Source organism: Calonectris borealis, chromosome 2, assembly GCF_964195595.1.
Source record: "Calonectris borealis chromosome 2, bCalBor7.hap1.2, whole genome shotgun sequence".
NCBI lineage: Eukaryota > Metazoa > Chordata > Aves > Procellariiformes > Procellariidae > Calonectris > Calonectris borealis.
The window spans coordinates 98,308,894-98,320,620 of NC_134313.1; the positions used below are offsets into that span (position 1 = coordinate 98,308,894).

General features: G+C 48.6%; 1 protein-coding gene across 1 annotated transcript; it reads left to right on the plus strand.

Annotated features, from left to right (window-relative positions):
- Positions 1 to 6,461: 6,461 nt before the first annotated feature.
- Positions 6,462 to 10,373, plus strand: LOC142079102 (transmembrane protein 14C-like). Its single transcript, XM_075142682.1, has 4 exons — positions 6,462 to 6,651; positions 7,149 to 7,250; positions 9,242 to 9,326; positions 9,554 to 10,373. Exons 1-4 carry the CDS (start codon positions 6,576 to 6,578, stop codon positions 9,609 to 9,611), a joined length of 321 nt encoding a protein of 106 aa, XP_074998783.1. The 5' UTR covers positions 6,462 to 6,575; the 3' UTR covers positions 9,612 to 10,373.
- Positions 10,374 to 11,727: the final 1,354 nt, after the last annotated feature.

The following is an 11,727-nucleotide window of genomic DNA, read 5'->3' on the forward strand; positions in this document are numbered from 1 at the left end:
CTCTCTGAGTAACTCACATCTGTACCTTCTTGTTTGCTACAATTATGGCAAGGGAAAATAAAAAAAAGTGCTACTTGTAGCTGCCTTCCCAGTGCTACTTGTAGCTGCCTTTCCAAATCAGTATGAACAGCGGAGCAAAGTTTTCAGTTCTGTTCAGTCGCTCACTCAGAAGCTGACCTGGACGAGGCACATAAAGAACTTGCTCTCTCTAACGGGATTTCCAAGCAGGTCAGACTTTCCACTGAAGTCAGTTTGACTTGCTTAGACAACCCACTGGATGCCTTTCTGCTTATTGAGCTCCTAAAGACTTCTATACGCCTCATCCAAGCAGCCAAGATTTAACGCATGTGCAACTGCAGACTTTTGACTCCGAGGACAGTGAAATGAGAATAGGAACAGGCTGCGCAGGGAGGCTGTGCAGTCTTCATCCTTGGAGCGGCTCAGGACCCCACTGGACAAAGCTCTGAAGTCATGACAAGTACATCTGCACAGGCTGTCATCACTTTGGGATTAGGATTCATGCCTATGAATGGAAATCATCAGTCTCCTTTCCTCAACCTTTGTGTATTCTTAACATTAAGGACATTTTTACATACTCTATGATGCTGTATGAGCAGCTCCATGACCCTGCAAACTTCTGTGCCTATACTAGATACTGCAATATTTTTCCTTCATTCCCTAGCACCTCAGATGTTCAAAATACTAAAAATGAGCGAGAGGAGCATGCATTCCTCTTTTGTCACTCCATACGTGAGGTAGGGAGGAGAGGACATCTGGAGGAGCACTTCTGCACCTTCTGTAAGTGGTAGGGAAGAAACGTCACCATTGCTTCACCCCTTGCTTGCTGTTGTCTTAGCCTAGGACAAATCTTGGACTCATCATTGGAATTCGTTTAACTGGTCTATTAACGCAAAGAGGTAGTCATGCAAGACATGGCGTACTCTGCTATGTGGCTGTACAGCTTAGTATTTGGGCTTGCAATGGGATGTATGAGCTGACAGGCCTGGTGCTTGCTAAGTCTCAAATTAAGTGGAACTTTCTCCTACTGGGTTTTAAAGTATCTGTTGGGTGTGAGAGTTGAGAGTTTCTTCCCAAGCTTTCGTCTTCCTAAGACACACTATTTCTTCAGGTCCAGCAGGCACCATCAGGTGTTCGTTTTCCACCCCACAGTGCAGCACCGTGAAGTTAATACGTGGCTGAGACAGTAGCGAGCTCCCAGGGCCTGATCCAAGCCAACAGAAAGGGCCACAGATCAGGCTGAGCTGGTGCAGCCAGTGCTCGGCGTGGGGTGATGAGCAGAGCTGCTGTAGATGGAGACCCTGTGGCCATGCATTCCCCAGAGCCAGCCCACATCAGCAGGAGCTGCAGTTTCGGGCTTACACAACGTGCATGGCCACAGGTCTGCTGTTCCCCATTGTAAGTAACTTGCAGGTTTCACGCTATTTCCCTTTCAGCTGAACACACCCAAATACTTCCAAAAATCCCCCACCCCTAGGAACACGTATGTTCTATGTGTGCCTGCAACATCGGAGGTGTGCGCAGCAGCCAAAAATGTCTGGCAGTGTGTGCCAGGCTGCAGGAATTGTGAAAGAGTCCCCGGGAGCACAGTTGTGAGAGCGGGTCCAAGAAAAGCAAGATGCAGCGCGCTCTGCCTCATCCTGTTCACTGCAGGGCTCAAGCCTGCTATTGCAAACCGGGCATCTGCGCAAATGCTGCTTTAGAGCTCTGCTCTAGAGGCCTGAATTGAACTCGCTGGCAGCAGGTCCACAAGCAGGATTTTTTGGAGAGAAGGGAGGACAAGCCTTAGGCCTAGCTCATGGCTCGATGTCTGGCAGCAGTGCTGCAAAAGTCAGCCTAGACCAGCAGGCTCCCAGCCCTCCCGTTCCCACTCCTGCTAGATTTGTCCACGTCCTAGTTGTATCAATTCCTCTACCAAAAGGCCAAGCAGTACTTGTGCCAGCCCAAAAGAAGGGGCGGCAGAGGTGATCCCAGGACTAGGAGCCAGGCAGCTGCTCAAGTTGAATCTAGTGACAAAAAAAGAAAAAAAGAAAAAAAGGAAAAAAAAAAAAGGAAAAAGAAAAAAAAAGAGAGGCTTACCAAGGTATCCTTTTACCTTCACTTAAGGAATGAAAGTAATGTGAATGTATTCATGTTTTCAGTTTTACCACTACTATTAGGCGTCACCTTAGAGGTCATACAGTAGCCAACTAATATGGGTGCAATATTGGACCTCCCTGCCCAAATGAATAACAGAAATAGCATAAAAGAAAGGAGAGGTGACACTGAAGTTGCAGAACAAAGCAAAAGCCAAGCACACTTTAATGGGCTTGTGGTCTGGTTTGGTTTGCTCTCTTGCAATATCCCACTCCTCTGTTAAAGTACACTGCCTTGTCCTGCAAACCTTGTCTCAATTTGTGGGCACCACAGCTACCACAAACCCACCATTTTGGCACCCACAACTGCAAGACCGAAGCTTCGATGTGCATGAATAAATCATCGCATAGCCACAGGAGGCATAAAACTAAAGTAGCCGGTAGGACTGTCTTCTCACTGGCTTCTGAGTCAGTTGCTGGCTTCTGATTCAGTTAAAGCATCAAAGACTCTGGTGGACCCGACTTCTGTGAGCTGTGAAGTCAGCAGTGGCATCAGCAACACCAAACAATGAATTAAGTAGAAGCTGCAAGTGCTGCAAACACCACGGAGGATGGTGCCAGGATCTGCCTGTTAGCACACACCGATTCAGAGATCAAGAGGCTATGTTACGCCGTGTCGTGCAGGAATACAATAATGTCCTCAGTGTCCACCAGGAACCATATAAACATACAAATATCTAATGAACATAACATCTTGACATAAGGCTTAAAAAAGTTTTACTGGCATTGCTCCACACCAGAGAGGCACTTTTGCTGACCCTCTGCAAATAAATCCATTCTTAATGGATTTGAATGAAGATGGATTTTCATTGCTCCAGATTGACAGTGCCACTCTATAGCTATGGTTTTGCTTGCCGCCTCCTTCCTCTCCCCACACCAGAGAAGCCAGGGGTGATTCAGACCTCTACTAACAGAGGACCATCCAAGACAAGGTCTTTGCCTAGCACATCCTGCTGGCTTATGGCTGGTCACTGCCACCAGAAATTTTAAGGCACCATGGTGGTTTGCTGTGTGAGCATCAAGGCTCACTCATAGGAGTGACAAAAATCTGGCTGCTGTGTGAGTGTCATTTTTGGGAGGGGCACCTGAAGAGGTTGGAAATCAGCACTAGAAATGGGCCTAGAAATACGCACCAAGGCAACACAATGGCATCCAGTAGGTAACAGGTAAACCTTACTATCTGATCTGATCAGGTATGTGAAACCAAAAGTAAAGGTCCTGCTTTAAACAAAGGAGCCAGCCTGGTTTTGATCAGCAAGCCATTGCAGACAGTCATTAGCACTATGTTGGCTAGATGCTTCAAGCTCCACTGCAAACCCTGTCTGCCTAAAACACAAATATTTGCAGCGCATCTAATGGCACAAAAATGCAAATCGAATTGTCTCCACAGAAGACGGCAAGCTTCTGCAAATGTGATCCATAGTCTTACTCTTTTCCATGCACCCGTTAAGGGCAGTAGAGGAGGTCTTAAGAGGATATGTGGAGCTCAGAGCAAGGGGGGCCAGAGAACATGGGGAAGGGGAGGACACCGGAAAAGATAGAGAAAACTTTAGGACAAAAGTGGGGAGAAGGTAGGAGAAGGAAAACAAGGAAAGGAAAAGGAAGACACAGCCCATGAGAGAATGAACGGAGAATGTAAAGAGCTGATAAGCTAAACAGGATAAAAATACTGTTTTGGTAAGTGTCATTCAGTCAGTGTAAGCCTTCTTTTCCAGATAACCTGGGGCAAACTGCTGGTTTGCCATAGAGTTCATAAAACTGCAATAGCATATTTTTGGGTTTGTTTTGTTTGTTTAGTGAAAGCCTGGCAACTGTATTAACTTTCTTTTGGTCGAAGTATGTTTGTGCTAGTCCCTTAACCATTCATATACAACAGAACAAAGGTGCAGTCTGCACAGCTCTTTTTCGGAGTCTTTTATGGAAGCAAGTGTGGAAGAAAGTTCATTGCCTTGTGAAGGAATTGGTCTGACCATAGTTTGCAGCATGCAAGCTTCAGATCTTCCGATTTTTTTTCCTTGCAAATATATCCAGGCCCAAGCATAGCTACCATCAGTAGTGCAGCTGAAGAAAAAAACCCCACAAAGCAGAAGGCATGATCAACAGGTCATTTGTGTTGTCCTACCGGCAGGCCTTGAAACTTGCCAAGTTCGGTAAACTTTTGGGTACACATTAATGAACAAGCTCTGCCAGGGTCAGAAAGTCATTTGCTTCTTGTGTCAGATGGGCCTCATGATATTTTTCTTTCTGTAAAATACGTAAGAGATCTTGTCACAAGCACAAACCTCAGCGCTCAGTTCTCAAAGCACGGCTGGGAAGGAAGGAGGCAGAGATCAGCTGGGAAACTTGCCCAAATTTCACAGTGCTTGTGTCACACAGAATCATGGACCAGCTGAGGTTGGAAGGGACCTCTGGAGACCACCGACTCCAACCCCCCTTTCTCAAAGCATGGTCAACTTGCTCAAGGCTGGGTCCAGTTGGGTTTTGAATATCTCCACAGGTGGAGGCTCCACAGCCTCCCCGAGCACCTCTTCCAGTGTTTGTCTGCCTTCAGAGTGAAAATTATTTTACTTAAGTTTAAATGGAATTTCCTGTATTTCAACTTATGCCCATTGACCACTGAGAAGACCCTATCTCTGTCTTCTTTATTTTTCCCCATCAGATATTTACACACATTGATAAGATGCCCCTGAGCCTCCTCTCCTCCAGGCTAAACAGTCCCAGCCCCCTCAACCACTTCTTGTATGAAAGATGTTCCAAGCTGTTAATGATCTTCATAGCCCTTTGCTAGACCTGCTTCAGTATGTCCATGTCTGCTTTGCACTGGGGAACCCAGGCCTGGACCCAGCACCCCAGCTGTGTCTCACCACAGAGCAGAGGTGAAGGATCACCTCCCTCGACCTGCCTGATGCAGCCCAGGGTGCCGTCTGCCTTCTTTACTGCAAGGTCATATTGCTGCCTCATGGGCGACTTCTTGTGACGCCCTGGGACCCCCAGGACCTTTCCTGCAAAGCTGCTCTCCAGCTGATCAGTCCCAGGCACCTCTGCAGCCCCAGACCAGGAGAGCTGCACGCTCCCTCAGGAGTTGGGACTGCAGCCAGTGCAGTGCCTGGGCAGCTTCTCCATGTGGTGCCAGGGATTGTGCCCTGTAGCACACCACCACTATCGCTCAGCACGTGCACACTGTTGTCAGGAGAATTTCCAGGGAATCCAGATGCTTTCTTTTGACAACTGTATTGGGCTTACGTGGTAAGGTTGTGGTAGCAGGGGCTGCAGGGATGGCTTCTATGAGAAGACACCAGGAGCTGCCCTCATGTTGGGCTAAGCCAGTTCCAGCCAGCTCCAAGATGGACCCACCGCTGGCCAAAGCTGAGCCCATCAGCGATGCTAGTGGCGCCTCTGTGATAACATATTTTATAAAAACGCTGCACAGCAGCAGCTGTGAGAGAGGAGTGAGAAAACATGAAACAGCCCTGCAGACACCCAGGTCAGAGCAGAAGAAGGGGAGGAGGTGCTCCAGGCACCGGGGCAGAGATTCCCCTGCAGCCCCTGGAGAAGACCATGGTGAGGCAGGCTGTCCACCTGCAGCCCTTGGAGGACCACGGGGGAGCAGATACCCATGCTGCAGCCCTTGGAGAACCCCATACCACAGGAGGTGGACATGCCCTGAAGGAAGCTGCAGCCCGTGGAGAGGAGCCCACGCTGGAGCAGGTTTGCTGGCAGGACTTGTGGCCCCGTGGGGGACCCACGCTGGAGCAGTCTGTTCCTGAAGGACTGCACCCCGTGGAAGGGACCCACGCTGGAGCAGTTCGTGAAGAGCGGCAGCCCGTGGGAAGGACTCACGTTGGAGCAGTTCGTGGAGGCCTGTCTCCCGTGGGAGGGACCCCACGCTGGAGCAGGGGAATCGCGTGAGGAGGAAGGAGCAGCAGCGATGAGGCACTATGGACTGACCGCAACCCCCATTCCCCATCCCCCGGGGAGTCCGAGTGATGTTGAGCCTGGGAAGAAGGGGAGGAGGTGGTTTTATTTTATTTCTGACTTTCCTACTCTGTTATTACTCGGCAATGAACTAAATTAATCTCCCCAAGCCGAGCCTGCTTTGCCCGTGTCGGTAACCGGTGAGTGATCTTTCCTCCCCCGGAACCGCAGGACGGGAGGCACTGCACCCACGCACCCACCCAGCCTCCGAGAGACACCCGCCTCCGCCTCCGCCTCCGCCTCCGCCTCCGCCTCCGCCCCCGCCCCGGCCCCGGTCCCGGCCCCGGACGGCCGCAGAGGCGAGCGGCCTCCCCCCGGGTGCCCGTCACGGCCGGCGGGCGGGACCTCCGGGGGAGGCGGTGCCGCCGCGGGGAGGGCGGCCCAAGGTCGGAGCCGGGGGGCGGCGGGGCGAGGCCAGGCGCTGCCCGCGGCTTCCGCAGCCCGCAGATGGAGTACGACTGGCTGGGCTTCGGCTACGCGGCGCTGGTGGCGGCGGGCGGCGTCGTCGGCTACGCCAAGGCAGGTGGGTGCCGCCGGCGGCGGGCGGGGGCGGTGTCCCGGTCCTGCCGCAGGCAGCCCTCCGCTCCGCCCGGCCCCGGCCCCGGCCCCGGCCCCGGCCCGGCGGCGGATGTCCGGGCGCTTCGGGAGGGAGGGCTGTGTCGGTACCGGGCCGACCTCAGGGGCTTAAATCCCGCCCTGGGCGGTGGCGGGGTGTCTGCCGGCCCCCGGAGCGCCCCGCGGGAGGCTGCCGCCTCCGCAAGGCCCTGGCCTGCTGCGGGGAGTGACCCCGGCAAAGCGTGCTCAGTCCTTGTTGCGTGGAAACGGAGCTCGGCTGAGGTCTGCAAGTGTCTTGCTAATAAAAAAAAACCCCACTCCAGTATAATTTGTTTGGTTTAGATTGGGTTTGTGATGTTTTTTTTTTTAGTAGTGAATGTGAACTTGCAAGTGCTTTTGTTTGTTTTGCAGACATGCTTTATATATGTTCTTTCGCTAACTGCTTTATCTTTCATTTTATTCAAGGCAGCGTCCCTTCTCTAGCAGCTGGTCTTCTCTTTGGTGGCTTAGCAGGACTAGGTGCCTACCAGCAGTCCAAAGATCCAAAGAATGTGTGGCTTTCCCTCGGTAAGTTTGCTCGGCACCCAAGTACTAAGCATTACTGGTAGCAGTGGGAATAGTAATCTTTTTTCTAGCGCATTCCAGCCTATCTGTGCCCTTTTATTTACACAAATGTTGTAAGTGATGGCAGGCCCTCCTGCCCATAGCCAGGAGGTATTTGTGTAAGAGCACGGTACCTGGCTCCAAGACCTAGGTTGTCCTTCTGGAAGCCAGAGTTGGTGAGAAATACCTATCTCCTCTGCCAGACGAGATACTGTGTTAAACTAATGTAGGCACGGGAAGCGTATGTGAAAAACGTTTGGTTGCGAAGCAGCATTTTTAGTCTGTGGTCATGGAATAGGCATTTTAGCAATAGTGAAAGCACTGTGACAAGCAGTATGTGGCTTTATGGAATATTGGTTTGCACAAGCATCTCAGAAGAAGAGCAGTATACTTTTTAATGCATCATATGCTGTGGAAGAAACAGTCTGAAGTAGATAAAAGAAAAGAGGGAACAATCTATTCTTGCTTATGATAGATGGGACAGGAAGTTGTGGGCTTAGCTTGCAGTTAACTCTTCAGGTGAAGGAGAAGGATAAAATGACAGCGGAAAGTATTATGAAGCACTGGAAGAGATGAGGTGAACCTCAGGGACTTCCATTACTGCAGGACTTTCAATAACTGGTTAGACCACTATCTGTCAGGAATTGATCTTGCCTTTGGGCATTAAGTTAGCCTAGGTGACCTCTTGAGGTTCCTTCTAGTTCTGTAACTACACCACAGTATTATTAGTGATTAGTTATGATACTGTAGCATTACAGTGATTTAGGACTACTTAAAACCAATGGGACTTGATCACATAATGTGCTGAAAGGCTTTATGAAGCCCCTGGTAGATACTGCAGAGGACCAAGCTGCCTTGTCAGTAAGGAATGGAATGTAAAACACAGCTCAGTAAGAAGCAAAGTTTCCACTTGTGAACTTTCTCTTCCACTCTGGCCTGCTGTGGGAGTGGCTGTGCATCTCCGGCATGAGTTTTTAGGCAGTGTCATGACAGAAAGTTGAGCAGCTTCATTACATCCTGATGTGGTGCCTGTAGTGCCTTCAAGTGGACCCCTTGAAAGCGGTGTTGTGTCCCAGTCTAGTACAGCTCTTTACTCATCCGTTCCTCCTCAGCCCTGCTGCGGTGTGCAGTTGCAGCTCCCGCTGAGCTTTAGGTTGGTCATAGTACATCAAGGGTAGAAATCCAGAAGAAGAATCTTGACAGAGTATCTTTAGAATAGCTTTTGCCCTGTCTGATGCAAACAAACTTAAAGCTTTGGAGAAAGGTATACAACACCTTCGTCTGCCTTTCTTCTTTGAAGAAACAATGGTCCTGTAACTTGTATGTGAATATTGATGGGATTTTTTTTCCAGACTTTGAGATTAAATAATTTGGAGTAATGTTTAAAATGTCAGTTGCTCTTTCAGTTTGATCCCTTAGATTGCTTTCTGTTTGCTAATTCATATTTTCAGGTGGGGTTGTTTTATTTCTGGTTGTAGTATTTAGTGCCACCTTCCAGTTCAGAATGTCACAGAGAAACGGGAACTGTAGTAATATTTGCCTCTCACATAGCGAACTTTGTCAATGTCCCAGCTTTCTGGCAGTTTTGAGCCTGTCTGTATTCAAGGACATAACCATTCTTCTGCAAGTAAGGGGAAACTGAGGGAGAGTCAGTGATCTGCCCAGAGGATTGGAGGTTGTGGGGGATTAGACAAGTGGTCTCAAGCCTGATGAGATCTATGTGCTTCTAATGAGCAGCAGGGCATGCTTACCAAAGCTGCTGAGAAGCTTGCAACAGCTCTACTGTTTAACAAAAATAAATAAAATGTTTGCATACGCTTCCTTGCGGAGAGGAGGGAGGCGTTCCTGCTTGTAGACATAGGCCTGTTTGGTTGGCTCTGCTAAACGTCCACGCGTTGCAGTGCTGCGCTGGTGTTTCTATTTCAAACAGATCTGACCGGGCTTCTTTTCAACAGTGGCGTCTGGAACCTTGTCTGCTGTTATGGGAATGAGGTTTTACAACTCCAGAAAAGCAATGCCTGGGATAATTGCTGGTGCCAGGTAGTCACCTGCTTTTGTTCTTGTCTGTATTTTTGAATAGGCATTTTATTTAACTTACTTGTGGATTATATTGTTTTAAAAATGTTACATGGTAAGTTCTGTGAAAAATGAAATTTTACAGTGGAGTTCAGCTAAATGAAATCATGCCAATGTTTTCTTCCTTCTTGTTCTTTACGGGATTTTTGCCTCCCCCCCCTTTTTTTTATAACAACTATTTTATTTAACAGTTTACTGATGGTTGGACGGCTTGGATTGCAGATCATGGAAAAGCCTCTTAAGCCATAAGTCTGCATCAAGTCACTTGAAGATACATGATTGAGAAGCCTGAAAATGCAACTGCCTAAATGTGCTACACAAAAGTGGAAAAGGCACTGCTGTCTGTGCATTGTATTTTTCGTATCTTAATGTACGTGGGTTGTGTTTTTAAAGGACCGACATTGAGAGCCCTTGTCTTGTCTTCCAAAATGGTATTTTTATTAACATTTTCTGCACTGTGAAGCAAGAAAATACAAGTATAGCATTAGTTTAGCTGCTGGTCCTGCAACTTACTGTAGGCAAAGACCTCTTGGCCCTTGCATACAGACAGTTGCAGGATTGAAGCTTAAATGTACATCTGGATTTGTCATTCTAAAATCATCTATACCCCTAAAAATAAGGGGAGAGGAGTTGCCAGTTTGTCACTAGTAATTAATATAACAAACATGCTTATTATGTTACCTCTCTGCTTCCACTTCCCTGCCAGTTTATCCGGTCATCATGTTTGTCAGTCAGGGACTTTGTTCTCCCAGCACTGTGCATTAGAACCTGGTCCCACAAAACACAATCATGGAGCAGGCTGTCAAGGTTCTGCTATAATGCAATAAATGCAAACCTGTTACTTGCAATTACTTGTAAGCAAAAGTGCCCAGCTACATGTTGTTTGTTTCAGTTTTACAGATTATTATTCATAAATCAAAAATATGCTTTATTAATGCTGAATTGTAGGCATAGCTGTTGCATTTCATGAGAATTAAAATGTTAAATAAACCAACAAATTATTATTACAAACTTTTGTGTTCTACACAACTGTTTTTTTTCTTTAATTGTTCATCTGGTTTGATACAGTTTGGTGCCTTTCCTGCAGGGTGTCTGGATGTATTTGTGAACCTGGGTTGTATAAATTATCTCTATTCCATTCCCTGAATCTAGTGACTTGTAAATATAAAAATCCCATAAGCCGGGGGGAAGTGTAGAGAACAAAGAGACCATATATTCAGACAAGTGTTACATTAAAATCTGCGATTTTTTTTCTGAGAGGAATCATCTATTTCAGATTTGAAAAATGCTCTATGAAAGTTTATTTAAAGACTGAAGGGCTTAAGTTGATCAGTCTTTGTCCTCAGTTGATTCTGTTGATGCCTGAAATAATTCTAAATACAAACCTGTCATGCAGAAGTGATCCTGGGAGCTCCGCATGGATGGTAATGTATCCTTTTTCCAGTCTCATTTAACTTCTGTCCCTTTCTGCACAGATCCTGAGCTTCGATTTCCTCAACCTTTCTTCTTTAGTGGCTGGTACTGGGAGAGATGGAAGCAGTGGCCTTGATCCGTTAGATTGGTGAGACTCTGGAGTTGCTCAGAGTTCTCTAAATACCAGGCTAGGACCTTAGCAGGCGGGTGACATCGTGTGGTCTTCCTTCCCTCCTTCCTTGGCGCAGCAAAACAGGCAGGGGGTGACCCCCCCACTGCCTGAGCAGAGGCGCAGAGCTAGTCCGGTGGCAGTAGCCCGGCTCTGCCAGCAGTGAGGGGTTGGCCGGGCAGGTTGCAGCGATGAGGCAGGGCTGCGGTTGAGGTAGGATGCCAAGTCAGCAGGCTGGGTTCCAGATCGGCAGGGACGTGGCCAGGCACGGGCACAGCTGCCGCACAGCTCCAGCAAGGGCAAGGGTCTTGGCAGCCTGGTCCCAGGCCACACAATTTGGGTCAGAGCCGGCTTGAGCGCAGGCAGCAAGAGCTCTTGGGGGAGAACCTACTGAGGGCACCTTCCTAGAGCCCTTATTCATCAACATGTAGAGTTCAGCTTCGGGTGCTCACCTGTATTTACTTTTCCATCCTACCTCCCTGCATAGGGAAACAAGGGGTGCGCAGGACAGCAGAGGGTTTGTTTATAAGTCATCCTTTTTAAGTGCCTGATCCCAGGCCGCGGACCCAGCATTGGTGGGCAGGTGTCTGAGTGTCTTTGCTCTAGCTTGGAAAGGTTAATAAGCCAGACATTAGCATTTAAGACACCAAGCTGGGCGGGAGTGTTGATCTGCTGGAGGGTAGGAAGGCTCTGCAGAGGGACCTGGACAGGCTGGATCGATGGGCCGAGGCCAACTGTATGAGGTTCAACAAGGCCAAGTGCCGGGTCCTGCACTTCGGCCAC

Excerpts from the sequence above, each read along its gene's own strand:
- LOC142079102 (XM_075142682.1), top strand. The coding sequence starts at position 6,576 with ATGGAGTACGACTGGCTGGGCTTCGGCTACGCGGCGCTGGTGGCGGCG. Across the intron at positions 6,652-7,148 it reads CGTCGGCTACGCCAAGGCAG|GCAGCGTCCCTTCTCTAGCA; the intron begins GTGGGTGCCGCC and ends ATTTTATTCAAG. Across the intron at positions 7,251-9,241 it reads GAATGTGTGGCTTTCCCTCG|TGGCGTCTGGAACCTTGTCT; the intron begins GTAAGTTTGCTC and ends TCTTTTCAACAG.